The sequence below is a fragment of the Gossypium arboreum genome, chromosome 8 (genome assembly GCF_025698485.1).
Source record: "Gossypium arboreum isolate Shixiya-1 chromosome 8, ASM2569848v2, whole genome shotgun sequence".
Classification (NCBI taxonomy): domain Eukaryota; kingdom Viridiplantae; phylum Streptophyta; class Magnoliopsida; order Malvales; family Malvaceae; genus Gossypium; species Gossypium arboreum.
This window is the reverse complement of record NC_069077.1, coordinates 11,048,637-11,076,158: the sequence shown is the minus strand read 5'-3', so window position 1 is coordinate 11,076,158 and position 27,522 is coordinate 11,048,637. Positions and strand designations below refer to the sequence as shown.

At 33.1% G+C, this 27,522-nt stretch overlaps 5 protein-coding genes across 6 annotated transcripts; 4 read left to right on the top strand and 1 right to left on the bottom strand.

The window, feature by feature from the left end:
- Nucleotides 1–841: 841 nt before the first annotated feature.
- Nucleotides 842–3,083, top strand: LOC108468895 (protein cornichon homolog 4-like). Its single transcript, XM_017769763.2, has 4 exons — nt 842–1,453; nt 1,743–1,924; nt 2,611–2,733; nt 2,833–3,083. The coding sequence occupies exons 1-4, from the start codon at nt 1,382–1,384 to the stop codon at nt 2,861–2,863; spliced, it is 408 nt and encodes a 135-aa protein (XP_017625252.1). The 5' UTR covers nt 842–1,381; the 3' UTR covers nt 2,864–3,083.
- A 1,252-nt stretch (nt 3,084–4,335) lies between these two features.
- LOC108468143 (pentatricopeptide repeat-containing protein At4g22760) lies at nt 4,336–6,932 on the top strand. Its single transcript, XM_017769008.2, has one exon. It carries the CDS (start codon nt 4,725–4,727, stop codon nt 6,453–6,455), a length of 1,731 nt encoding a protein of 576 aa, XP_017624497.1. The 5' UTR covers nt 4,336–4,724; the 3' UTR covers nt 6,456–6,932.
- A 467-nt stretch (nt 6,933–7,399) lies between these two features.
- Nucleotides 7,400–10,459, top strand: LOC108470066 (ATP-dependent Clp protease proteolytic subunit-related protein 2, chloroplastic-like). Of its 2 annotated transcripts, XM_053018066.1 has the most exons (7): nt 7,400–7,628; nt 7,714–7,757; nt 7,829–7,901; nt 8,384–8,504; nt 8,711–8,847; nt 8,961–9,077; nt 9,734–10,459. In XM_053018066.1, the coding sequence occupies exons 1-5, from the start codon at nt 7,585–7,587 to the stop codon at nt 8,828–8,830; spliced, it is 402 nt and encodes a 133-aa protein (XP_052874026.1). In that variant the 5' UTR covers nt 7,400–7,584; the 3' UTR covers nt 8,831–8,847; nt 8,961–9,077; nt 9,734–10,459. The 2 variants fall into 2 exon arrangements, with proteins under 2 accessions (XP_052874026.1, XP_052874024.1); XM_053018064.1 differs by lacking the exon at nt 9,734–10,459 and having other exon boundaries at nt 7,400–7,757; nt 8,961–9,297.
- On the top strand, nt 8,991–9,871 carry LOC128279351 (ATP-dependent Clp protease proteolytic subunit-related protein 2, chloroplastic-like). Its single transcript, XM_053032012.1, has 4 exons — nt 8,991–9,082; nt 9,311–9,395; nt 9,459–9,554; nt 9,734–9,871. Exons 1-4 carry the CDS (start codon nt 8,991–8,993, stop codon nt 9,869–9,871), a joined length of 411 nt encoding a protein of 136 aa, XP_052887972.1.
- Nucleotides 10,053–14,220, bottom strand: LOC108470065 (AT-hook motif nuclear-localized protein 1-like). The gene is made up of 5 exons (XM_017771256.2): nt 13,398–14,220; nt 11,936–12,003; nt 11,622–11,753; nt 10,696–10,857; nt 10,053–10,609 (listed from the first exon to the last, which is right to left on the bottom strand). Exons 1-5 carry the CDS (start codon nt 13,825–13,827, stop codon nt 10,385–10,387), a joined length of 1,017 nt encoding a protein of 338 aa, XP_017626745.1. The 5' UTR covers nt 13,828–14,220; the 3' UTR covers nt 10,053–10,384.
- Between the last annotated feature and the right edge of the window lie 13,302 nt (nt 14,221–27,522).

The window sequence follows — 27,522 nt, the reverse complement described above, 5'->3', positions numbered from 1 at the left end:
CGGCTCATATCAATTTATGTTTTTAAATTTCTTTTTAAGGTTATAATGTTTTTTCTTTTATTATTATTAATTTATTAGTTAGTTAGGTTGGTTTTAGTTGGTGTTATCTGAAATTCGAAGTTAATACGATTAATACGGAAATAGGACTTCTTTTGCCTCTGATTGTTAATTCAATGCAATAACAATTTTTTTTTGTTACAACAAGCCAGCTCGCAGAATCATAGAAAAAATAAGTTGTTTGAGTTGAAAACAAAAAAATTGAGTGTTTGAGTTGAAAATAAAAAATTGAGTCTAGTCGGGTACTGACCAGGCCTGCCTGTGGAAATTAGAAATTAATAATAATAAAAGAGAAAGACATTGTAATCAACTAACTATTTCTTCGAAGAGTGTGGGACCAAACCAAAAGCCCACCCCCTTTTATACTAGAACCGTAGGAGGGGAGGCTCCAAAAGTTTAATTTTTCTTTAAAATTGCAATAGACTGAAAACTTGTCACATCATTGACGCAATTGATGTAGCTGACGTGATGTGACCGGTCAATAAGATCTCCCATATTTAATTTTTGGTCCTTAATTTTTCAATCTTTTCAAAGAATAGCTCAGCAATTTTTATTTATTTGCGTAAATGACATTTTTTTTTCTTTCTTCCACCTCACTCCCTCTCTCACCTTCTTTTAAAAATCATTAAAACCCCTAATTCTTAACCTTAAATCTTGATTTATTTTTAAAAATACTAAAACCCTCAATCTTAAATTATTTTAACAAAAAATTAAATTATTTTAACAAAACCCTAACCTTAAAAATCCTAAAAAAATTTAAAAATATAAACTGATACGAGCCGGATGAGGGAGTGGGGGAATACACTTATTGTGCCGCCTATCAGATAGGCACAACCAGTGCCGCCTACCTGACACCCTCCACCGATCTAAATGTATCATTTTGGTACTTAATTTTAGCAATATATCATTTTGGTATTTTGTTTTTTTTATTTATATTATTAGAGTAAAAAACCCAAACTATGAACTTGGGAGAAATTTATCCTAAAAATTATTTTTTTCCTAGAAATTGAGTATACTAGTCGCCGTCGGAGTCCTCGAAGAAGGAAGAAGAAAATCAAGAAGAAAATCAAAAAGAAATCCTAAAAAAGGTTAAAAGCAGAAAGTGTTGCAAGCCTTAAAACTCAAAAACTGAGATATATAGGCTACTTTTGGTCGGGTATTTTCTGCGTTTCCGGTGCAATAAGTCAATCCAATAATAATAACCTTCCTCAGGGAAAGGGGACACCCGAGGGCATTAGTCACCCGGCTATTGTCGGAGCTTCATCCTCTTATCATCCAAGCAATAATTCCCAACAAGAGGGGGCAGAGAAAGAGAAAGAGAGGCATGGTAGATCTCTTCGTATGGCTTTTTTCTTTCTTCATCCTCGTTGCCCTCCTCATTATCCTCGTTTATCAGGTCAATCCCTTCATCTAATCTAGTATATGATGTATTAAATTGACTTGGTGGGTAATGATTGTTTAGCTTATTCTTCAATTTATTTGCAACTAAATTCATTATTAAGTGCTAAAAAAAGAGAATACTAATTCTGGGTATTTTGGATTTTGTTATAAGAATCTGTGTTTGAAGTTTTGATTTCTGGAATATTATCTCACTGCCCTTTGATTTGAGTAACTAGGTTATTGTTCTGTTTATTTATATTGAAAACTGGAAAGGGAAATTTAACAGCTTGATAATTTTGCTGCAGCTCATATGCTTGGCTGATTTAGAGTTTGATTACATCAATCCTTATGATTCTTCATCACGGATAAACAAAGTGGTGTTGCTGGAATTTATCCTGGAAGGATTTTTATGTTTTTTCTATCTACTAACAGGGCATTGGGTTATGTCACTGTTATGTGCTCCATACCTGTACAACAATGTCAGACTGTAAGTTTTTTTCTCCCTCTTTTATCTACATTTTATTGTTAGTGTAGTCTGTTTTGAGGAGAACCAGCTTTGGTTCAATGTTAATTTCAAATTTCTTCATTGCATCTCCCTTTAATATTGAGCTTGCAACTCTATGTCCAATAGGATGTAAACCCCTCTCTGGTCGATCAATTCTATCTAGTTCCAACTCGGAGAGCTTGTTCTATAATGTGAATGATGAGATGACATACATCAATGCATAGTTAATACTTGAATAATTTAATATAGGTAGCATTGGAACTGTATGGAAAATGGTTATACGCCTTGTAGTTAATATGAATATCAACAAATAGATAACCGTTTGCTTTGTTTACCTTTAGCCCTCTCTTAGTTTAGAGACTCTTGCTATGAAACACTAATTGCAAAGAAAATCTTATATGTATCAATAGATGGAAATAATAGAAGGCTTTAGATCTTCATCAAGGAGAAAATAGCAAAAGAGTGAAAGAGGGGATTGATTAGCTGCCATAGTAACAACTTTCTGCTTCGTTTTGCAAGTCCCGAACAATATAAGCTATCTCTTCTGCAAAGTTAGATACACTAGCTATTGAAGATTGAATGCGAGACTCTTCTTTTACAGTATGTTGAGTGCTTTCAAAATAGTGTATGCTTCGGGGTTGTTTTTCCTAACTTTGACTTGTTATCAGTTACACTCGGAAACAGCACCTGGTAGATGTTACAGAGATATTTAACTTGCTTCATTGGGAGAAGAAGAAACGCCTTTTTAAACTTGCCTACGTCGTCGTTCTCCTCTTTTTCGCTGTATTCTGGTATTTTTCTAACAGTAGACAAAAATTCTCCCTCTAAATATGTTGCTTTTTATTGAGTAGTAGCCTGCTAACTTGGAAACTTTGATACGTGTTTGGTAGGATGATCTACTCTGCATTAGAGGATGATTAATGGAAGATATAAAGGAAGTGTTTGTGGATTTAAATTGCTGCCGTGCATTGGCATTCGGCTCTTCATACACTTTTTTTTTTTGGGGTTTACAAGTTATTTATTTAAGCCTTGTTTTTGTTGTAACTGATATATAGCATCAATTTCAAAGTTGTATAATTGTGAGAATTTCTAGTTGATTTTAGTGTTATATTATTTTATCTGTAATTCAGTTTGCTAGAAAGAGGTTTTTCACTTTATAATTAACAAGAAAAGTAGAAAAGGAGGAAGTGACAACAGATGGGGTCTCTTACTCTTAAGTAAATAACTTAAATAATGTTGTATAAGCCCTCAAATAATTTACTCTTCAATTTAAATTTATTCTTTTAAAATTATATCATCATAGTAAGAGTATATGCCAATGACATAAAAGAATCCATTATTTAAGGGTATTTTAATTTATTATTATTTAAAAAATCAATAAAAATTAGCATATTGAGGGTCTACCTAACTAAAATTTTATTTTGATATTTTTACACATTTTAATATTATACATATTTTATGTATTTTTTTAATTAATTTCAAATTAAATGTTATATTATTTGTTGTATGTTATTTTTAAGCACAACTCTGCATTGTAAATACGTTTTCTACGACTTAGAATTTTGGTAGTGTTTAAACTTTTTGTTGGCACAAATGTCATTGTTCAAATCATATTCTTATCCTCTTCTTCTATTTAAATTAATAGTTGTTGCCAATTAAAAGTTTAAGCGTAAACTATACAATTGGTGATTAAATTATGAATAAGTTTTATTTTGGTCATTTAACTAATAAAAATTACAATTTGGTCACTAAAATTTTTGAAATTGGTTTTTTTTGTGTCACTCAATTGTTAAGTAGCACTTTTCTACCTGGTATAATAACAATTTTAGTTCTTAGTTTTCATTCTTTTTGTCAATTTGACATGTTTATTTATAAAATGATAAAACACTCAAAATTATTAAAATTTTTTTTTCTTATAACGAAAAAATTATGTCAAGAAATAGAAGGTGCAAAAATAGAGAATCAATAATCTTGCTTAATGTTTTGGTTTTTCTTCTATATTTTCCTGAAAAAAATGGGTATTGAATATTTCTATATAAATAATATAAAGAGAAATTTGGAGGGTTTAAAATAATTTCCTATTTTCTCTCACTTTATCAATTTTATTCATATACTCTTTTTCAATTTTATTTTTAGAATTTTCTAAATTAAAAAATTTATTTTATCATTTTATATATAATCAGGGTCAAATTGACTAAAAATATAAAAGACCAGAACTTAAATTATTATTATATCAATTAAATATAGTGACTTAAAAATTTGAAAACTTTAAAGATTAAATTGTAATTTTTTTAATTAAGTGATCAAAATAAAATTTATTTATAGTTTAGGGGTAATGGTGTAGTTACCGAGGTTAAAAAGGGGTTAACAGGACCCGACGGAAGATAAAATCGTCGGTATTTATAAGGATGAGTTTTGAAAGGAAGGTGTTAAACGCAACGAACTTCCGTTGTGTCGTATGTCTTTCTTACATAAACTCAATTTAAGAGTACAATGTTCTTTCTCTTTACTGATTCCAGTTTGTTGGCTGTTATAGAAGGGTTTATCACTTCATAAGGTGTGAAAGCCAAAAAAGAAATCCTTTACTTGGATTGTAAAGTTTGATATTTTATTATGATTATATCGACAATTGATTGAACAAACTCTGCAGAAGAGTTGGATTGAACTGAAGCTTAGAAACAATAGGGTATTTCTCTGTTTTTGGTTTGATTGATTTGGAACTCAAGATTCCAAATCCTAATGGTTCAAATTATGCCATTTTAATCAGCCTCTTGTATATTAGATGTTGCTTCATAGGGTAAAGAGCTTCTTAAATAACCAGCTAACTATCAAACAGGCGAAACAAATTCATGCTCAAATCCTTATTACCAGCCTTAACCACCTCCAGCCTTCCTTGGTTCATCAGTTCCTTCTATCCACAACCAACTATTCGGCTAGTGTTTTTGTTTATGTGCGAGAAATCCTCTACCATTTGCAAAAGCCGGATGCTTTTTCATGGGGTTGCACCGTAAGGTTTTTATCACGGCACGGGCAATTCGAAGAGGCTTTTTCTCTTTATGTTGAAATGCAGAAGCTTGGGTTGTACCCAAGCACACATGCCGTATCGTCTGCTTTAAGAGCATGCGCTAGGACTGGGAGTAAAACCGGTGGGATTTCGATCCATGCTCAGGTTCATAGATATGGGGTTTGCAACTGTGTTTTTGTGCAAACAACTCTTGTGGATTTCTATACGAAGCTGGGTGATATGGATACTGCAAAAAGGGTTTTCAATGAGATGCTTGAAAAGAATGTGGTCTCGTGGAATTCGATTTTATCTGGGTATTTGAAAGCTGGAAACTTAGGAGAGGCTCAGAGGGTGTTTGATGAAATGCCAAAGAAAGATGTCATATCTTGGAATGCAATTCTATCAGGGTATGCGAAAATGGGAAATATGGATAAGACCCTTTCATTTTTTCAGCAGATGCCAGAGAAAAGTTTCGCTTCTTGGAATACTTTGATTAGTGGTTATATGGAACGTGGAGAAATTGAATCAGCTCGGAGATTTTTTGACATGATGCATCGAAGAAATAATATTACCTGGATCACAATGATCGGCGGTTACTCTAAATGTGGGGATGCCGAATCTGCCCGCGAACTCTTTGATGAAATGCCTGAGAAAGATCATTTAGCCTTTAATGCCATGATTTCTTGCTATGCCCAAAACAGTGAACCAAAGGAAGCCCTAAAGTTGTTCGACGACATGCTTAAATCAGGTGTCAATATCCAGCCCGATGGAGTAACTTTGGCAAGTGTTATATCTGCTTGTTCACAACTAGGAGAATTGAGATTTGGTTCATGGATTGAATCATACATAAATAAGCATGGAATCCAAATGGATGACCATATGGCTACTGCTTTAGTCGATTTGCATTCGAAGTGTGGAAATGTTGATAAGGCCTATAAGCTTTTTAATGGTCTGAGAAAAAGGGATGTTGTTGCTTACAGTGCAATGATAGCTGGATGTGCTATCAATGGCAAGGCTATTGATGCCATCAAGTTATTCCAAGAAATGGTGGAAGCGCAAATTCAACCAAATTTAGCTACCTTCTCCGGGTTATTAACCGCCTATAATCATGCTGGCCTGGTTGAAGAAGGCTACCGGTGCTTTAATTTAATGAAGGACAATGGACTTGTACCTTCAACTGATCACCATGCTATCATGGTTGATCTTTTGGGCAGGGCAGGAAAATTAGAAGAAGCATATAAACTAATAAAGAGTATGCCTGTGAAGCCCCATACTGGTGTTTGGGGAGCTTTGCTTCAAGCCTGTAGTGTACATAAAAATGTTGAGTTCGGAGAGATTGCAGCTAAGCATTGCTTTGAGTTGGAGCCTAGTACAGGTGGTTATTATTCTCTCCTTGCCAATATTTATGCCTCTGTTGGGAGGTGGCAGGATGCGAGACGAATGAGAAGGAATATGGACAGGAAGAAGCTGGACAAGATACCTGGTTGTAGTTGGACAGAATCGACTTAGAGTCTTCCACCATTGACAGACTTAAGTGACCATCTAACTCAGGATGTGGTCCAGGAGTGATGGCGAGTTGACATTGAATGGGCCAGCTTGTCCTCAATAAAATGCTTGGAGTACTACATAATTTTGGTAGAAGAACATTGATAATCCTCAACTCCTTCTCTTCTCTACTCATAGAGTGCTATCCCCCTGGCTCCTGTGTTGCTTAAAGTTTTATGTCTAACAGGAGATTCAGGTTCTTCTTGTTCCTCGACTGCATAGGAAGATGGAGGATACCTCCATTTTCGCCTAATTTTTTCTTCTTTCTTTTTCTTTTGTGAGTGGCAGCTGAATGCACCTCTTTTTTTTGTTCTTGGTTTCTTTTAATTAGAAAAGGAAGTTGAGTTGTAGTTCCCAATAACTCCATAATGAAATTGGTAGTGTATGATGCATCTAAGTACATAGACTAAATTTAATTTTAAAGTTAGGAAGAATATAAAATTTATGGCATATTTTAATTTTAAAATTTATTAAAAATATTAAAATTTTAATTAAAAAACGAAATTGATTTCAAATTTAAGCTAAACCATAAAAATTATTTTTGATTGAATTTTAATTAGTTTAAAAGTTAATAGAAAATCAATAAAAATCAAACAAAATATATGCATATATTGAAATTAGACTCAATAGAACCGGTACCAAAAATCTAAGCCTTAATCAACAATGTTAAAACTTGGTTAGCTGAAAATTCTATACTTAATCATCTAATATCTTCTAAAGATTAATTAAAAAATTATTATTGGGTAATTTTCATGAAAATTTTTATATTAAAAACATTATATTTTACCTTTATATTAAAAAATAATAAATTAATTACTGTATGTTAAATTAAATAATAAATTAAATTTTAATAATAAATAATTTCATTATAAACACTAGTTTCTCACAATTATTGAGAAAAGCGAACAAAATGAAATCTAATATTCCCTTTATTATATCTAAAACTAATCAAGCGGCAGAGATTTCTTCATGAATATGTCTACGACAGTAGCGCATTCATCAGGTCAGATCCTCGATAAGTCATGGAACCTTCTCTCAGTCTATTAATTTTCCGAATAAAACTCTGTCGTAGTCTTCAAGGCCCCCCAAAACAATGGCAATCTCTCTTAATACAAATCTTCATCACCCTTCTCTCAGGTTCTCTTTCTACTCTGTATAATACATATCCTGTGTATTTTTATACGTACATGACATGGTATTTTTCTATTTTCTTGTTTTGCAGTTGTGGGACTAAGCTTTATTCTGGTTTGAAGCTTCAATCTCCCTGTATGCTCCTTCCCTCCACTCTATGATCTTACCCCCATTTTTTATATCCCCTAAATTCCCATCTTTCAAAGGTTTGTTTGCAACTGGCAGACCAAACTTGACTGCAGACTTCTTTAGCAGAATTAGTGAAAGCGTCCAATGCGGGTAATTGTTTGTTTATAGTCTTACTCTGTAATTTGGTTTATAATCATTTATCTCTTACTATTAGCTTAATCTTCTCATTGGCTTGATATTGGAGATTTGGAATTGTTCCTATTCAATTTGACTATGGGTTTGTCAATCCACAGCAACTTTACAGTTTATAAATTGGAATTTTTGTTTGTATTTTCTTGAGTTTTATTTTGGTAACAAGGAAAAGAAAAAAGGGCATCTTTTTAATTGTTGCTTGCTCCTTTAAGCATGTTATTTAATCAGTTTATCATGTTTGATGACTATTGTGTATCTGCTACACCTACCTGTTTGTGTTTACGCCATGATTGTTGTTGTATCTTATTTATTTCTTGTTCATGAAAATGGGGAGCTTTATCTCATGTAGTCTCAATGGATAATACACGAAATCTCTAAATTCAAGTTTTCAATTATTTCTTTGAAATCCTGTTGATGACTGTGAATTTTGTTCTCTGCAGAACTCGAAATTCTAAACCAACAAGGTCGCGAGTTGGAATGATGCCTATAGGAACTCCAAGAGTTCCCTATAGAGTTCCTTGTGAAGAAACTTGGCAATGGGTTGATTTATGGAATGCACTGGTGAGTAAATCTTAAACGAATTTTATCATCCTGCTGTTATATTAATCACTTTCGGGTTTCAAAGTGGTTCGGCAATCTGTTATGGATATGTACTTGAAGTCTGTACTAGATTTTGAATATTGCATGAATACTTTGTTTTCTTTCCCAAGCCTACTAAAAATTCTTTCATGGTGCTTCTAGAGGCTAATGACTTTCTCTGGATGCAGTACCAAGAGCGATTTATATTATTAGACAACATATCGATGAGGAATTTAGCAACCAAATATTGGCAACAATGTTATACCTTGATAGCATCGATGATAATAAAAGGCTTTATTTTTATATAAATGGTCCTGGAGGAGATGTAAGTTTTTTTTTTTTTTTTTTCTTGTTAAAGCTTTTGCTGATGTATATATGTTTCTATTTCTAGTTTGTTATTGCTGGTCACTATCTGATGTGGACTGGCCCTATTTACAGCTTACTCCAAGCTTAGCTATCTATGACACCATGGAAAGCTTGAAAAGCCCTGTAGGCACCCACTGTGTAGGCTATGCCTACAATCTAGCCGGTTTCCTTCTTGCAGCTGGGGAAAAGGTAATGTTGTTGCTGCAAGTGAATATAAGTAATACCTCAGAATTGGAGAGTTTTACCAACTTAATTTTTTATGATACGTTGACTATTCTTTAAATTTTCTTTTATTCTGGTTTGAATGTAATTCTGGCAACCAGAAAATGCTATCGCCAATGACTTGATTGTACAATCTTATTTTATGCTTCATGTGATGCATTTGTTATTTAAAGCCGATGTTTGAAAACATTCTCTTCCAGTTTCTTCCATGTGAACGGTAATCGCTTTGCAATGCCTCTTTCAAGAGTTGCTCTGCAGTCTCCAGCCAGAGCAGCTCGTGGTCTGGTATGACCGCATGGTATCTTGTGTTATGAATTTGATGATCATGAAATTATTAAATCCTGACAGGCTGATGATATCCGAAATGAAGCAAATGAGCTTCTTAGAATTATAGATTACCTTTTTAATGAGCTAGCTATTAACACAGGCCAGTCTGTTGAGAAGGTATATTAACAGCTCAAAGCTCAATAGTGAATCACAATCCTCCCTTTCTGTTTGATTCATTTGTGTATTTCCAATATCCGATCTTGCATTTCCGTTGGGCACTAGATAAACTGGAAATACTCACATGAAATCTCCATTTTATTTATCGAAACAGAATAACAATGAATGTGTACATGCAGATTAACAAGGACTTAAGTAGGATGAAACGTTTCAATGCTCAACAAGCTCTTGAATATGGACTCATTGATCGTATTGTCAGACCTCCACGTATCAAGGCAGACGCACCTCGCAAAGATGCAGGAGCAGGCCTCGGTTAGTGTTCATTATTATTTCCCTATCAAATGAATGATAACTGTAATAAAATTTTTGTATCGAATTAGGTTTATTTGCACAGATTTAGAATTAGTCATCTGATTTACAGTTTTTTCATAATAGCAGATTCATGGTTTTTCTGCTGATATTGTTGTCTAAAATGCATTTGAAGCTGAGTCACTTGAATGGGTCAGAAATAGAACTGAGTTGAAGCTACATAAACAAGCAATAAACAAATCCATCATCCCACTCTCTCAGTAAACATTACATTCAAAACATTCTACTTGACACAACAGCTGGATAAGGCTATCTAATCACCTGACTAGACTAAACTAATGGTGAAAAATAAATAGGGTAAATAAACCCCAAGGAACATGAACATGCTGGTACTGGTGAGAAGCTAAATAAGCTTACACGTAGAACAAGAAGAAGAAGGTGAGAATGGGATTCATCAATTATACTTTGATTGCCTGTGGTGTCAGTATTGGAACCTTATACTTAAGGTTGGGAAATTTAGATTAGCTTCCAGGCAAAGATACATTTATGTCGGCTGGTTTATTCCTTGAATCAGAAGGCAACGGTGACCAACTATCGCTGCGGAATGATGAAGTGATGTTTGATTTTGGATCTGCACTGGAAACGGGAATGGCAGCCACTGGTGTGGCAACTGAAAAGGGCTCGTCCTTCTGTTTCTTAGGCTTCTGCTCATGTTGGTTCCCTGCTAGAAAGCTACCCACCACAACCTGGTTCAGAAACAACCAAAAGCACGAAATTTAGAGCTTCTGTCTTCACCAGGGTTTCAGTGGTACTGACAAAACAGAAGTCAAACCTGCACAGGGCCAGCAGCTACTAGGAGACCAGCAACTCCACCACCTACAACACGTCCATCTGGACTTGCTAATGAAACACTCATCCCACCCGATCTGCTTCTTGTTCCTCCAGTGTCATTAGGCATGAACGAACCAGACAAGGACAGTATCTCAAAACGACCCTGCAAGAAATTTGAGAAGAAATAAGATGTTTGCTGATGAATGATAAAAGAAACAAGGTAAACTGCAGATATATGCAGATTAAGCAAGTGGATTAAGGCAGATCAATGACATATTCCAGCCAAAATGCATGATCTTCAGGCAGCCACTAATTCCAATCACCGGATTTAGCAAATTAGCGCATGAGTAAAGATGCTCACGGCAAATCCACGTCAACTAGTAAAGTGTCAGCAGAAAGCGAATAAGCCTGATGACTCATACTAAAACATAGCCCAATGTCTACCATAAAAGAAAGACTTTATCCTTTGATTGTAACTCTTGAAGCAATTATTCTGAGAAATTGGGATAGCATTATATTTGCCCCCAAAGCAAATATTGGTTATTGTGACAAACACGGCTTAGCTCAAAAGTTTTCTTAAATAGAAATAACAAGTATAGGTAATGTCAAGCATAAATCGACACTGAAAGCTTAGACCATCACGTAACTCTGGAAGAAAAAGACGTAACCCGCTACAAATTGCTTATGTACTCACTTGTGCACATCACATGTAATATTTGACAGCTGTTTATCAAGAAAATTTCTAGAAAGCCAACAATTTAAGTTTATCCTTCATTAAAGCATAAATCAATAAACCATAAGCAAATTATATGTCCACCGAGTATTCAACTTTCAAAGCAACAATTATATGAACCGTTCCATTAGAGCTAGACAACTCAAAAAGTGACATTGTAACCAATCTAGGATCGAAGAGAAACAGAGTATTACCTCATATGTCAATGTACCTCCGGAAGAATCAGGTTGACGAAGAGTGACACTTGAGATCACCCCATTTGCAGAAAGAATGCATATAGCTCGAGGCCCTTGTTGGGAAAATGATATAATCTTCATCGTGACATCCTAAAGCAACAGAAAAGAATCACCATTGTACTATATTAACAAGTTTTTTCCCCTTGATATTGGCCAAACATCATGATGACAAAACAGTATTCTCAAACCATATATTTTCTAAATAGAAGTTCACCCAACCTTTATGCAGAATGTAAGTTAACTTCAAGATAACAGCTATGTTAACAACATACCTCACCAGCATTAACAGTGATGATATGTGGCGCAAAATTACCACCAACAGAGCATGCAACCCATTCACCTACAAAAAGCAAAATCTTACCAAGCCAGAAACTAGATGTAGGAGTTGTCTCTCTGAAAGAGATCCTCCTGATAAACCAAACCTATGAACAGTATTAAGCTCAATATTCCAATAATCAGGAAGCTCAAGGATTAACTTAGAAAGTTTGTACTATAAAACATCATAACTCTTACTATTATTGATATTGTAGATATTACATACCCTGTAGTTGAAAACTTTCTTTCTTTATTCAGAGGTTACTTAATGTGAGACCTAAAATAATGATGCCCTCTCAAATTTTACTTTTAGCTTATATTTATTATAGACGATAGATGGATGAGGCATCCTTCAAGAGAACAGAATCAAATTGAATGGAAAGGAAAAAGAGAAAATCAAACAATGGAGAACACAAATGGTTTAATAGAAACAAAAATTCTACCAAAAAGATCTCAAGATCTTCTTCTTCCATGCACACATTGGAAGGGACATGCTATGCCCTTAGAGTGCATTAATAGTAAGCGTCCTACTAAGTATCATGATCGACGCATTTTAGTCAAACCAGGAAACCAACAACAACAAGCATCGATGTCTCAATGGTCATTACCTAGCTCAAATCCTGCAAGACTATTATAAGCATCCAGGGGAATCCATGAAACTTATCTAAAGGCATGGTACTCAAGCTGTGCTCCCTAAACTTAGGTAGGTTGGAGGACAAACCAGAGAATTAAACTAGTAACAACACAAATGCCGGTGTATTGTTAACATTTAATTCAAAGCTCAAAAGATAAGAGCACAGCTGAAATCAAAGAAAGTAGATGCAAGTAATCAAAAACCAAGCCCCGTATACATTCATACTCACCACATGGTGGAAAGAATCACACAAACTGACATATAGCCAACAACACAAGGCAAAGCATAAAAGCAAACTTTATGGCTCTCCCCCATCTAGTAATAATATCAGCCAGCAAATAGCAGACAGGTTTCATATCCAAGTCTCTTCATCATCACTTGGCAGATTTAAGCAGGTGCTTAAAGAGGGGTACCTTACACACACACAAAAATTAGTTCCAATAAAGCATGCCAAGTGGCAAAGGACAGTAGGAACAAGAAGATTCCATCATTCCCATATTACCAACCCCATAAAAACTCTCACTATCCTTCACAAACTACCACACACACACATACACACTTATCAGGAGATCTCCCAACTAGGGCCATATCTAGTCACAGTTCTCAGGTCCCACTTCCACCCAACACCATCACAACTCGACACCCCACCCCTTTCTCCCTACACACTAAAAACACTTTAAAACAACCTGAAGCGAAACAATCCATCTTTTAAAGAGGGAAAGAACCAGAAAAATCAATTGGAACTCGAAAAGGGTATACACCAAAAATGACTAATAGTTCCTCACCTAAATTCTCCAGCTCGTACTTAGTCTTCGGAAACGACATCGGCGACTTCACTTTCGCTCTCTTCCCGGCTGAAAAATCGATTACTGGAGGCGGGGCAGCCGTTGATATAGGCTTTGGAGAGAGCGCCATAGTGACTGAACCATCCGGTCCATACTTCCTAGGTCTTCCCCTCTTCTTCTTCAAGGGCATCCCCGGCACCACAACAGGCTGAGGGACTTGTTGAGCCGCCGGTTGTTGAGGAATCTGCGGCGGAGCGGATCCAGGAGCCGGATTAGGATTTTGGGTCGAGTTTTCAAACCTTGGAGCTATGTGGTAGTCCGATGGAGCATCGGATCCTACCACCGTTACGCCAGCAGTGGTAGTAGTAGTGGTGGTGGTGGTAGTATTAGTACTAATATTAGTATTAGTAACAGCTTCTCTTGACTCCATAGTTAAAACTAAAAACTTTCTGAGATTTTATCAAAAACGCATTTGGATTTTAAGCTCAACCAGCTAAAAACAAGGCTAATTTTTAACAATAAAAAAGAACCCAAAACAGACAAAGTTGAAAGATATCAACTTTTAACTTGAAACTCAGCAAAAGATTTAGTTTTTAGCACTAACACAGGTTTTGAAAATTGATTTTGGAGCTAAAACAAGTTTCCTTTCAGTTTAAACTCATACACAGACTATGGAGGGCTACCAAAATTCTTTTTGAAAATTCTTTTTTTTTTTTTGTAAGAGAAAGAAAAATAAAAGGAAAGGAAAATGATGAAATATAATAAAGAAATGTTTTTTTTTTTTGCTTTTGTTGTTAAGCTAATTTAACTCTTATAAGATTAATAAAATAATGGAAAAGGAAAAATTCAATAATGGGGCTTAAATGAAATATAATTATTTGTAATCATTAATTATTTTACTATGTTAGGATATTGATATTTGTGTTGGGTTGGAATCATGTAGATAAAAATTTAATTTAAAAAAGAAAGTGGGTAAATTATTTTTCTTTTTCTTTTTTTTAAAGGACAATGAAAGTGGGGTATATATCATTTTGAGTAAATGGTAAGTAAAATTAGGTTGCCAAAGCTTGAAGAAATTGTCTAGAAAAGAAAATTAAAAATATAAAGGTGGGTTAAACCTAGCAATTACTTTCTTATTGGCTTCTTAATATAATGTTTTTGCTTTGCCAAAAAAGGAAAAGAAAATATTCAAAAACATTAAAAATGTGAAATTCCCAAAAAGCATTTTTCATTTTACTTTAATTTAAAAATATTGTCAATGCATAAACTTGGCTAAATTAGTTGAATCTATTAATTTTTTTTATTTTATTTAGGAAAATAATCTATACAGGTGATAAGAAAACTTATTCAGCTAGACGCGCTTTACCTTTAAGTTGTAATTTTTGATTTTTTTAATGCAATCAAATTTTTTGATTGAATAGTTCAATGTTGGTGGTTTTGTCCTTGAGTCTTAGGTTTGATTCCTCTCCCACTCACATTTATATATTTTTTATTTCATGTTCTTTTAAGTCGCTTCTTCTTCTTTTTAATGAATGTTTTTAACATATAACTTTCTTAATTAAATGGTTAAATAATAATTTTATCATTGAGACTCGAGTTCAATTTACCTTTAAACATATTTGTAATTTTTATTTCATATTGTTTCAAGTTTTTTAATTAAGAAATATATTGTTTTTATTTTTTATTTTAATTTATCTTTTAATTAATAACACTTTTATTAAGTAAAATAAAGCTAATAAATATGTAATTATATAATAAAATATATATTTTACATATATCATTATGCTAAAAATATTTGAAATTAATAACTCCTTTATATATAATATAAACATCAACTAATTTTTATGTATTTTTCTTTATAATATTTATATGTTAAATATTTATTTTCTCCACGTATATTGTGGGTATAGTGATTTCTAATATTATAAAATGAAATAATTATTATTGCTTTTCCTTTGGTGTCATTCTTGCTCAATTTTAGCCTCCAGCACGTCCTTACATCACTCAACTATATATTAGGGCCTGCAATGACACTTTTGGCCAATTTGGGTCTCAAAATGAGTAAAAACGAGATGTTTTCACTTATTAACTTAAAACCTAAAAGCTACGAAAAAGACGCTACTTTGCTTGAGAATAAGCTCCTTAAGTGTACCGGGAAAACCTAATTTTCCATATCAAATTACGAAAGATCAAAGACCAAAATCAAAATAAGGTGCACAAAGCTTGCTTAAGAACCATTGATTCCTAAAGCTATTTCTTGTCCCTTGCTATTGTGGGCAACTCGATTGAGCTATGTGCCTCCTAGAAAAAGCAAAAAGAAACCAACACAATATAACACAAAAAGGGGGAAAACAAACCCATCAACTTCAAGCTAGCCTTCAAAACCTGGTTTCAGCAAGGGAATCGCCATCGGTTATCAAGGAAAGGAAATACACAAAGCTTTGATCATCCTCACTAAAGGAGATAGAGAGAAGCCCAAACCGTCTCAATCCAACCTCCATGAAAGGGGTTGGAGTTGTCATCCTGAACACCCCTAACCCTTATCCGTAGCTGGAACAGGGTTATGGAGCATTATCAAACTTTACAGACTAATTACAAATATTTTATTACCTCTATTATACAAATCAAGAATCAATCATATAACACTCATATTGTCCTTTAGATGGGCCCTCGAGGCCTAATATACACTTTAGAAGTGAATCGGGACCCGACCGGGGACTTCAAGAATTTTTCGCAAAATATAAAAAATTTTCTTAAAAACAGGGGACACACACCCGTGTAACCAAATCGTGTGGTTCACATGGCCAAGAGACACGTCCGTGTCTTAGGCAGTGTGAGCATTTGATGTGATACACACGGCTTTATCCCTGCCCGTGTTCCTACCCATGTAACTCTCTGACTTGTACCACACTGCCAACCATACACCTATTCGCTAGGTCGTGTGCAAAAAACTAGGCATTCTATTGAAATTTCAAAGTGCAGAGGACACATGGCCAAACCACATGCCGATATGCCAGGCCGTGTATCACACACGGTTGAGACACATGCCAGTGTGGATGAAAATAAGCCATTTTAAGGTCACATTTCTCACCCTTTTTATTATCAACCTACACACAACATTGAAATACACTAATATATCCCAACCAATCAACCAATACAAGCCAAAGATCTTGTTTTAAACATAATAAGACACCAACAAACTCATTTACATAGATTTACCAAAATAACTCCATTCATTAATTTTGTAACGTCCTCCTACCCGAGACCGTTGCCGGAGTCAAGCAGGAGACATTACAAAACTTATCTTAGCACTTAAACAGTTTTCGTAGTAAACTATCCATCTGCGTCACAGTCGCTAAAAAAATCATATCTTGAGTTACGAAACTTGAAATCCAATTCCGTAAATTTTCCCTAAAACTAGACTCATATATATACTTACTAATTTTTTTCTAGAATTTTTTGGTCAGGCCAATTAGTACAGTTTATTAGAAAAAGTCTCCCCTGTTTCAGGGTTCAGCTACTCTGATCCTTGTGCACTACGAATCAAATTTCTTCATGTACAGAAATCCAATGACTATGCCATTTGTTTCAATTAAAAATAGACTCAATAAGGAATCCATAGATATAAAGTTTGAGTCCTAATTCTTAATACACAATTTATGGTGAATTTCTAAAGTCAAAAAAGGGAATCCAGAAATTGCTCTAACCCTGTTTCACCAAAACGTAAATATCTCATAAAATACAACTCTTTTACCTATTTTGTTTCTTCTATATAAAAATAGATTCATTAAGCTTAAATTACATATTTTATTCATCATCTAATTCACTTTATACTATTTTTGGTATATTTTCAAAGTTGGACTACTGTTACTGTCCAAATCTGTTTTAGTATAAAATGTTGATAACTAAGTTTATAACATCTTCATTTCTTCTCTCTACAATATTTACCAACACTTCCCTTATTACTCTTCACTAACATATCAAAACATACCATACTTAAGGTTTTGGTAACATTTACAAAACATACCAAAATATCACTTAACAACTTAGATACTTTCAAAATGACCAAAAGACATCCTAGGTACAATGCCATTTTCCAAAAAGATAGAAACTTCACCAATTTGAGTTCGTGGATCGGCTTGTATCTTTGAGTCCTTATACTTTGGTACCTAGCTGCATACGGAAACAAACCGTCTGCTGAGAATACTCTCATGGTATTTCTATAAACAATAGCTTAATCAACTTTAAAACATGGTAATTCAAACACATTATTACTATTATTCAATATCAATCAGTACTTTAATAATCTTTACTTTATTTACCCTTATTAACATAACTCGGACACTAACGAATACACGGATCCAACCCACACTCCGGGATAAGCACATAGTGATTCATCGGAACAAATCTGGAACTTTAACATTATAGTACACAAAGTACTTCATCGGAACAAATCCGGAACTTTAACGATGAGTCGACACATAGTGTCTCATCGACTCAATGTCGGAATATCCCAATACTTCCAATTCCTATGACATGTCAACTATATCCGACTAGCCCGACACTGTTAATAGGGTATTCAAAATCACATTCATTTCAATATAGTAAAAATACTTACCTCATTCACATTTTCATACAATATAAATATCAAATATAGTAATAACGATTAAGCTCAGTTTATAGAAATACAAACCACTATTTATCGAATTTAATCGATATATTCGTTCACTTTCTCTTTTCCCTTATTTGATAACGTATCCGGTGCTACGTTTGCTACTAACAATCATACAATTAAAAATCATCAATATACTAATTCATAAAACACATTTTCACTTTCTATCAAACTTTTACAAAATTCCAATTTCGTCCTTTTTCCATTACTAATCTTTTTCTTTAACTTAAGCTTCATATTCTCTTTTAATCAACTCATTAACAATTTCTAACTCATAAAATTCATTATAAAACATAAATTTTGAGCTCTATTCAACTTAATCCCTATTTAAACCTAACTTAGAATTCTTTCAATAAATCACTCAATTTTCACTTCTAACTTCAATTTCTATCAATTTAACCCATAAAACCTCAATTTATTCAACTAAATCAATATCTAAAAATTTTCTATTTTTCTTCATTTTAACCTCATACATGTAGAACTTTGAATTAGGCATCCATAAACATAAAAATTATAAGAAAATAAGCTAAAACATCTTACCAATCAAGTTTTAGGGCCTTAATCTTCAAATTTCCCTTTTCTATTTCTTTCTTTCTTTCTTTCTTTCTTTCTTTCTTTCTTTCTTTCTCACGTTTGCTCTCTGTAACTCTTTCTATCTTTCTTTCTTTCTTTCTTTTTTTTTAACTTACTCATAAATCTATATTCAATATAATAATATTAATAATATAATATTATTCTAATAAAATAACTTAATCTATAAGAAAACTACTTTAACACATTTAATATCTTTACCAACTATTACACATGTTATATCATACATTCACACACATGGCACTTAGGGTCTAATTGCTAGATTAGTCCATTTACTAATCTTTAATCTATAATTAAACTTTTATACCGTATGCAATTTAGTCATGTAAACTAAATTCAAGCTACTTCACTTAATTAAACACTAAATAACCATTCAACTATAATTCATAAATATTTCTAATAAATATTCATGAATTAATTTCACGGAAACAGTACTCAAGACTCAATTTCCGATACCGTAACTTTCGGTTCATTACAAATTTACTAAATACCACTACTAAATACATGCATACAAACATATATATATGTATCATCCACAACCATATCTCATGTTTAACTCTTTTCTAATTAAATTCTATACATGCCATATAAACCATAATATGTATAACAAAGTTTACAGGAACAATCTAAATAGTGTGGCTCGATGTGTTGATCCGATCCTCTAAACTTCTTGAAAATCTAAAAAGAACATTCAATGACACAATTAAGTTTAATGAAACTTAGAAGTTCATTGGCTTTAAAAATAAATCTTACCGAATATACTATAATAAATCATTAAACAAGTATGTCACTAACATTTCCTACCATTCACAACAATTTCAAATGATGAATTCACTTAATTGAGCTCAATATCAATAACTACTTAAATTCTATCACATTAATTCCATATGACATTTACCAATCTTTGTTAAATTAGATAACGTCTTAAGGATTTGAATACATCGTTTTCTTCATGCCATAGTCCAACTATGGTCTTACACATATATTGCCATGGCTCTGCCATGGTCTTACACTCGTAGTGCCATAACCCAGTTATGGTCTTGTCTTCAGGATTTCAAAGCCCAGTTATGGTCTTACACATATATATACTGCTATGGTGCAACCATGGTCTTACTTTCACGGTGCTATAACCCAGTTATGGTATGTTCATTAAAATGTCATAGCCCAACTATGGTCTTACATTTAAATATTGTCATAGTCCAACTATGGTCTTATCCATCAATTCATCTTATGTCACTAAATGATCATACTCAATCCTTCGCTCCACTTAATTTGAACTTTCAATTCGATTTTCATATTAACAAAAATATGAAATAATACATTATATTATTCCTAAATTAACAATTAATCATGAAAATTCAATGATATAAACATACCTGGTATAATTTGTAGAATTTATTGTAATTCAGGGACTATTCGGCTAATTTCCCTTTTTCACGATTTTCTTCGAGCTCTTGATCTATAATAAAAAAAATTATTCGTTCATCAGCATCTAATTCAATTCTATTTCACTTCACAATTTATGCCCTTCAATTTTTAAATTTACACATTTATCTAAACTTTTACAGTTTTTATAATTTAGTCCCTTATCAATTTTCCCACCAATTGAGCTAATTTTTCTTAATTAACAATTTCTCTAATTATTTTAGGCTACTATACAACCTTTGATATTTATAATTTTAGTACCAAACCCTAATTCTTAACCTTTTTACAATTTAGTCCTAAAAATCAATTTCTATTAAAATCACTTGATAAAATCATTAAATAACAAAATTAAAGCTTCAATTCCATGTTAATTCATCATAAAATTCCAGCACTCATCAACGGTAACTTTCAAAATCACCCATGAAATCAAAAACTAATGAAATAAATAGTTGGACCTAGTTGTAAAAATATTAAAAACATAAAAATTACAAGAAAAAGACAAGAATTGAACTCACTTGTAGTAAAAATATGAAAAACCAGCTTAGAGGGACTCTTCTACGGTGTTTTACTGAAGTTTTAGAAGAAAAATGTCTAGAATTCTCATGAAAATTCAATTTTTAAGCTTAATTTTACAAAATTTTCAAATTTACCCCTTGTTCACACTATTTTATCATTCTTTTTAAGGCATGTGCCGCCCCAACCATTTGCTTTTGGCATATTTCTGCCTTAAGTCCCTCCTTATTTATCACTTAATCTATTTAATCACTATTTCTTTAATTAGCAAGTTTTGCACCTTTTTTCAATCTAGTCTTTTTTATTTAATTAATTATCAAAACGTTAAAATTTTCTAATGAAACTTTAATACAAACTTATTGACACTCCGTAAATATTTATAAAAATATTTACGGCTCAGTTTATAAAATTGAGGTTTCGATACCTCATTTTCAAGACTAATTAACCTAATAATTCTTTTAAATCCCAAATTTCACTAATTCAAGAATATTTCTAAAATCACACTTGACTCATATTTATTAAATAATAATAAAATTTTCAAACTCACTCATCGAATTTAGTGATCTCGAATCACTGTTTCTGACACCACTAAAAATTGGGTTGTTACAACTCTCCCCCCTTTAAGAAATTCCGTCCTCGAAATTTGTTACTGAGAATAGATTCAGATACTGTGATTTCATCGATTCTTCTGTTTCCCAGGTTGCCTCCTTCAAACCATAACGATGCCATAACACTTTAACTAATGGTAATCGTTTATTCCTTAATTCTTTAACCTCTCAGCTAAAATATTCACCGATTCTTCTAAATAAGTCATATCCGGTCGTATTTCAATTTCAATAAGAGGAATCACATGTGAAGTATCAGATTTATACCATCTTAGCATAGAAACATGAAACACGTGACGAATCTTCTCAAGTTTTGGAGGTAGAGCTAACTGATACACCACAGGGCTAATTCTTTCTACAATTTCATATGGTCTAATAAATCTTGGACTCAGTTTCCCTTTTCTGCCAAACCGTAATACTTTCTTCCATGGTAAAACTTTTAAGAACACTTGATCACCAACCGCAAATTCTATATCTCTTCTTTTCAAATCTGCATATGATTTCTGACGGTCAAAAGCAGCTTTCAAACTGTCCCTGATAATCTGAACTTTTTCTTTAGTTTCCTGAATCAAGTCGACTCCTACTAACTTGGATTCACTTAATTCAAATCCATCGTAACATGTTCCCATTTCCACTTAGGAATAACAACAGGTTGTAACAAACTCGTTGGTACCTGATGTTTTGCTTTCACTTGCTGACAAACCAAACATCTTGCTACAAACTCAAAAATTTCTCTTTTCATACCCGGCCACCAATACATCCATTTCAAAACACAATACATTTTCGTACTACCTGGATGAATGGAATACTTGCTCTTATGAGCTTCAGAAAGAATATCATTTTTCAAATCTGAATTATTCGAAATACAAATTCTATTGCGATAACATAACATACCATTATCATCAATGCTATATTTCGAACTCAAATTATCCCGTACCATCCGTCGTTTCAACATTAATTTTGGATCCTTATCTTGCAACTCCTGAATCCACTGAAGGAACAAAGGTTTCGTTCTCAACTCTACTAATACAAAATCATCTTCATTAAAAGACAAATGAACGTTTATCGCTCAAAATGCAAACAAAAATAACTTTCTACTAAATGCATCTGCCACTTCATTGGCTTTTCTCGGAATTACATCAATTACAAATTCAATTTCATGATCAGGTTGTAAACCCGACAATTCCTCAGGGAATACATTAGGAAACTCATTAACAACTGGTAATTGTTCTAGCTTTGATTCAGAAGCTCGAGCATCCAGAACGTAGGCTAAAAATGCCTCATTACCTTTTCGCATTAATCTCTGAGCAAAAAGGCTAAAATAATTTTAATAATGTCTTTTTTATTTCCAAACTCAACCGAAATTACTTCCCTTGTCTGACATTTTAGATCAATCTATTTTTCTTTACAATTTACTACAGCATCATGCTTCGTTAACCAATCTATTCCCAGTATAACATCAAATTCTCGAAAGGGTAGCAACATCAAATCAATAGAGAATTCACAGCCTTTTACTTTCAGTGGACAATTTTGATACACTAAATTAACTATCACACTCTAGCCTAATAGATTAGTGACTTGAACATCATAATCAGTGGGTTCAACAGACAATTTTTTTTATGCTAATGCAGTATAAACATAAGAATGTGTAGACCCAGGGTCAATTAATGCATACACAGTAACATCAAAAAGATAGAATGTACCAATAATTACATCTGAAGCTGTAGCTTCCTTTCTCACTCGGATAGTATACGTACGTGCAGGTGCCCTAACCTCTGACCGGGCAGTCGAATCTCTCATACCTAAACGAGCAATCCCAGTAGCATTGCTTTGGCCTGAATGTTTATGTCTTTGAGAAGTGGCTGATTGTTTTTCTTTTTATTCTTCCTTCTTTCTTTGCAATTGAGGATAGTTTCGAATGAAATGATCAGTAGCTTCACATTTGTAACAAGCTTCCGCTTTACTTCTACATTCACTAGGGTGGTTTTTCCCACAATATTTGCACTTGGGCTTAGGAACATTTTGCATACTACCTACACTAACAGTAGGTCAAATATTTACCCCATAATCTTTTTAAGTCGCCTTACTCTTATTTGATCGTTCTGGCATTGAAGTGGCTCGACTAAAATCATCTATTGACTTTTTAGCTGGAAATGTTGAAAATGATTTGGAGGAGCTTCTTTTGTATTATTCTTTATTTCGTCCATCTCTCTGTATCTTTCTATTGTATTCTTCTTCCATATTTTGAGCACAATCTGATAAAACAACAAATTACCTTATTTCAGTGCCCCCAATCATCATTCTAATTTCATCATTCAATCCTTCTTCAAACTGAATACACATTTTTTCTTCGATTGGTACAATTTCTCGGGCATATCTGCTAAGGTATACAAATTCCTTGTCATACTTGGCTACCGATCAATTACCTTGTCGTAAATCAAGAATTTTTCTTTTCTTTTTATCGAGATACCTCTTGCCAATATATTTATTTTTAACTTCACTCTGGAAAAATTCTTAAGTGATTTTCTCTTTCGGCACCACGGCCACTATTGTCATCCACCAATTATAAGTTTCTTCTTTCAATAATGACAAAGCATATTTAAGATAATCTTCGGGAGAACAAGCCATTTATTCAAATACTCTTAATGTGTTCTAGAGCCAATATTCAGCTTTAACTGGGTCATCATCAGATCTTCCTCAAAATTCTTTGGCCCCAAACTTTCTAATTTTTTTTATCAGAGTTCGTTTACTAGATTCAGTTACCGCTAGAGGTGGAGGAGTAATCGGAAGCTCTACATATAGTGCAGTACGGGGAGAAGGTTACTGAGCGAAGTTTCTCTCTTACATAAATTCATTAAACCATTGATTCATAATCCCATAAAACATGTTTTTAAGTTCTTTTTTTTGAGTTGGAAGAATTGGGACATTACTACTTGTCTTGTGTACAGATGTCTGTACTCTACTATTAGCTTCATCATGTTTAGCATGTTCAGATTTGTCTGACATTTTTATAATCCATAAGAAAAACAAGGGTTAAATTGGATCATACACATCACACTATCACAGATTTATATAACATGTATTTCTAAACATTTTACACATTACGTTCCTTCCGAGAATCAGCTAAACCGAAGCTCTGATACCAATAAATGTAACACCTCTAACCCTTATCCGTCACTGGAATAGGATTACGGAGCATTACTAAACTTTATAGACTGATTACAAATATTTCATTACCTCTATTATACAAATCAAAAATCAACCGTATAACACTCATATTGTCCCTTAAATGGGCTCTCGAGGCCTAATATACACTTTAGAAGTGAATCGGGACTCGACCGAGGACTTCGAGAATTTTTTGCAAAATATCAAAAATTTTCTTAATAACAAGGGACACACGCCTGTGTCTTAGGCCATGTGGGCATTCAAAGTGAGACACACGGTCATGTTAAGCCTGTGTTCCTATCCATGTAACTCTCTGAATTGTGCCACAAGGCCAACCACAACCACATGCTCGTGTGCTAGGCCGTGTGTAAAGTGCAAGGGTCGCATGGCTAAGCCACACCCCCGTATGCTAGGCCGTGTGCAAAAACCTGGGCATTCTGTTTTGAAATTTCAAAGTGCAAGGGACACACGGCTAGACCACATGCCCATGTGTCAGGCCGTGTATCACATACGGCTGAGACACACACCCGTGTAGACGAAAATAGACCATTTTAAGGCCACATTTCTCACCCTTTTTATCATCAACCTGCACACAACATTGAAATACACTAATATATCCCAACCAATCAACCAATACAAGCCAAAGATCTTGTTTTAAACATAATAAGACACCACAAAACTCATTTACATAGATTTACCAAAATAACTCCATTCATTGATTTACTAAATACCACTACTAAATGCATGCATACAAACATATATATATGTATCATCCACAACCATATCTCATGTTTAACTCTTTTCTAATTAAACCCTATACATGCCATATAAACCATAATATGTATAACGAAGTCTACCGAAACAATCTAAATAGTGTGGCTTGATATATTGATCCGATCCTCCAAACTTCTTGAAAATCTATAAAGAACATTCAATGACACAAGTAAGCTTAATGAAGCTTAATAAGTTCATTGGCTTTAAAAATAAGTATTACCGAATATACTATAATAAATTATTAAACAAGCATGTCACTAACATTTCCTGCCATTCACAGTTTCAAATAATGAATTCACTTGATTGAGCTCAATATCAATAACTATTTAAATTTTATCACATTAATTCTATATGACACTTACCAATCTTTGTCAAATTAGAGAACGTCTTGCGAATTTGAGTACATTGTTTTCTTGATGCCATAGTCCAACTATGGTCTTACACGTATATTGTCATGGCCTTGCCATGGTCTTACACTCGTAGTGCCATAACCCAGTTATGGTCTTGTCTTCAAGATGTCATAGCTCAATTATGGTCTTACATATATACTGCCATGGTGCAACCATGGTCTTATGTTCACGGTGCCATAACCCAATTATGGTCTCTTCATTAAAATGTCATAGCCCAGCTATGGTCTTACATTTAAATATTTCCATGGTCCAACCATGGTCTTATCCATCAATTCATCTTGTGTCATGGAACGATCGTACTTAATCCTTTACTCCACTTAATTTACACTTTCAATTCGATTTTCATATTAACAAAAATATGAAATAATACATTATATTATTTCTAAATTAACAATTAATCATGAAAATTCAACCATATAAACTTACTTGGGATAATTTGTTGTAATTCAAGGACTATTCGGCTAATTTTCCTTTTTCACGATTTTCTTCGGGCTCTTGATCTATAATATAAAATTATTCATTCATCAGCATCTAATTCAATTCTAATTCACTTCACAATTTATGCCCTTCAATTTTCAAATTTACATATTTATCTCAACTTTTACACTTTTTACAATTTAGTCCTTATCATTTTCCTACCAATTGAGATATTTTTCTCAATTAAAATTTCTCTAATTATTTTAAGCTACTATACAGCCTTTGATATTTATAATTTTAGTACCAAACCCTAATTCTTAACCTTTTTCATAATTTAGTCCTAAAATTAATTTCTATTAAAATCACTTGATAAAATCATCACATAACAAAATTAAAGCTTCAATTCCATGTTAACTCATCATAAAATTCTAGCACTCATCAATGGTAACTTTCAAAATCACCCATGAAATAAAAAACGAATGAAATAAATAGTTGGACCTAGGTGTAAAAATATTAAAAACACAAAAATTACAAGAAAAAGACAAGAATTGAACTCACTTGTAGCAAAAATATGAAAAACCAGCTTAGAGGGACTCTTCTATGGTGTTTGGCTGAAGTTTTAGAAGAAAAATGTCTAGAATTCTCATGAAAATTCAATGTCTAAGCTTAATTTTACAAAATTTCCAATTTTACCCCTTATTCACACTATTTTATCATCCTTTTTAAGGCATGTGCCACCCCAGCCATTTGCTTTTGGCATATTTATGCCTTAAGTCCCTTCTTATTCATCACTTAGCTATTTAATCACTATTTCTTTAATTAACAAGTTTTGCACCTTTTTTCAATCTAGTCTTTTTTATTTAATTATCTATCAAAATGTTAAATTTTTCTAACGAAACTTTAATGCTAACTTACTGGCATAAATATTAAAGGCTCGGTTTATAAAATCGAGGTCTCGATACCTCGTTTTCAAGACTAATTAACCTAATAATTCTTTTAAATCACAAAATTCACTAATTTAAGAATATTTCTAAAATCACATTTGACTCATATTTATTAAATAATAATAAAATTTTCAAACTCACTCATCGGATTTAGTGATCTCGAATCACTATTTCTGACACCACTGAAAATTGGGCTGTTACACTATGGTTCGATGTTGCCACCATACGTCTTCCTTAAAACAAGCACTGCTTTAAAATTATCATGAAAACATTTATTTTTTCCAAGAGAAACTGGAATAGCGATACAAACAGGACGACATAAGAAGTTGAAAGGAGGATAGAAGACAAAGAAGTTAGCGGTCTATTGTAACGCCCTCAACCAGACCCAATTCGTCAGGTCTAAATTCTGAATGTTACTACACATAATACTTAACAATTTAACAAAACAAATTACAATTTTTCATTTCTTTAAATGTTTTATTTATCATTTTAACTGAAAAATTTAACATCTAAAAACAGAGGGAGTATTTAAAAATACTTACTACATCAGACGTGATACAGATAATTACAATAAAGAAGTTAGTTAATTATATACACTTAAGATATATC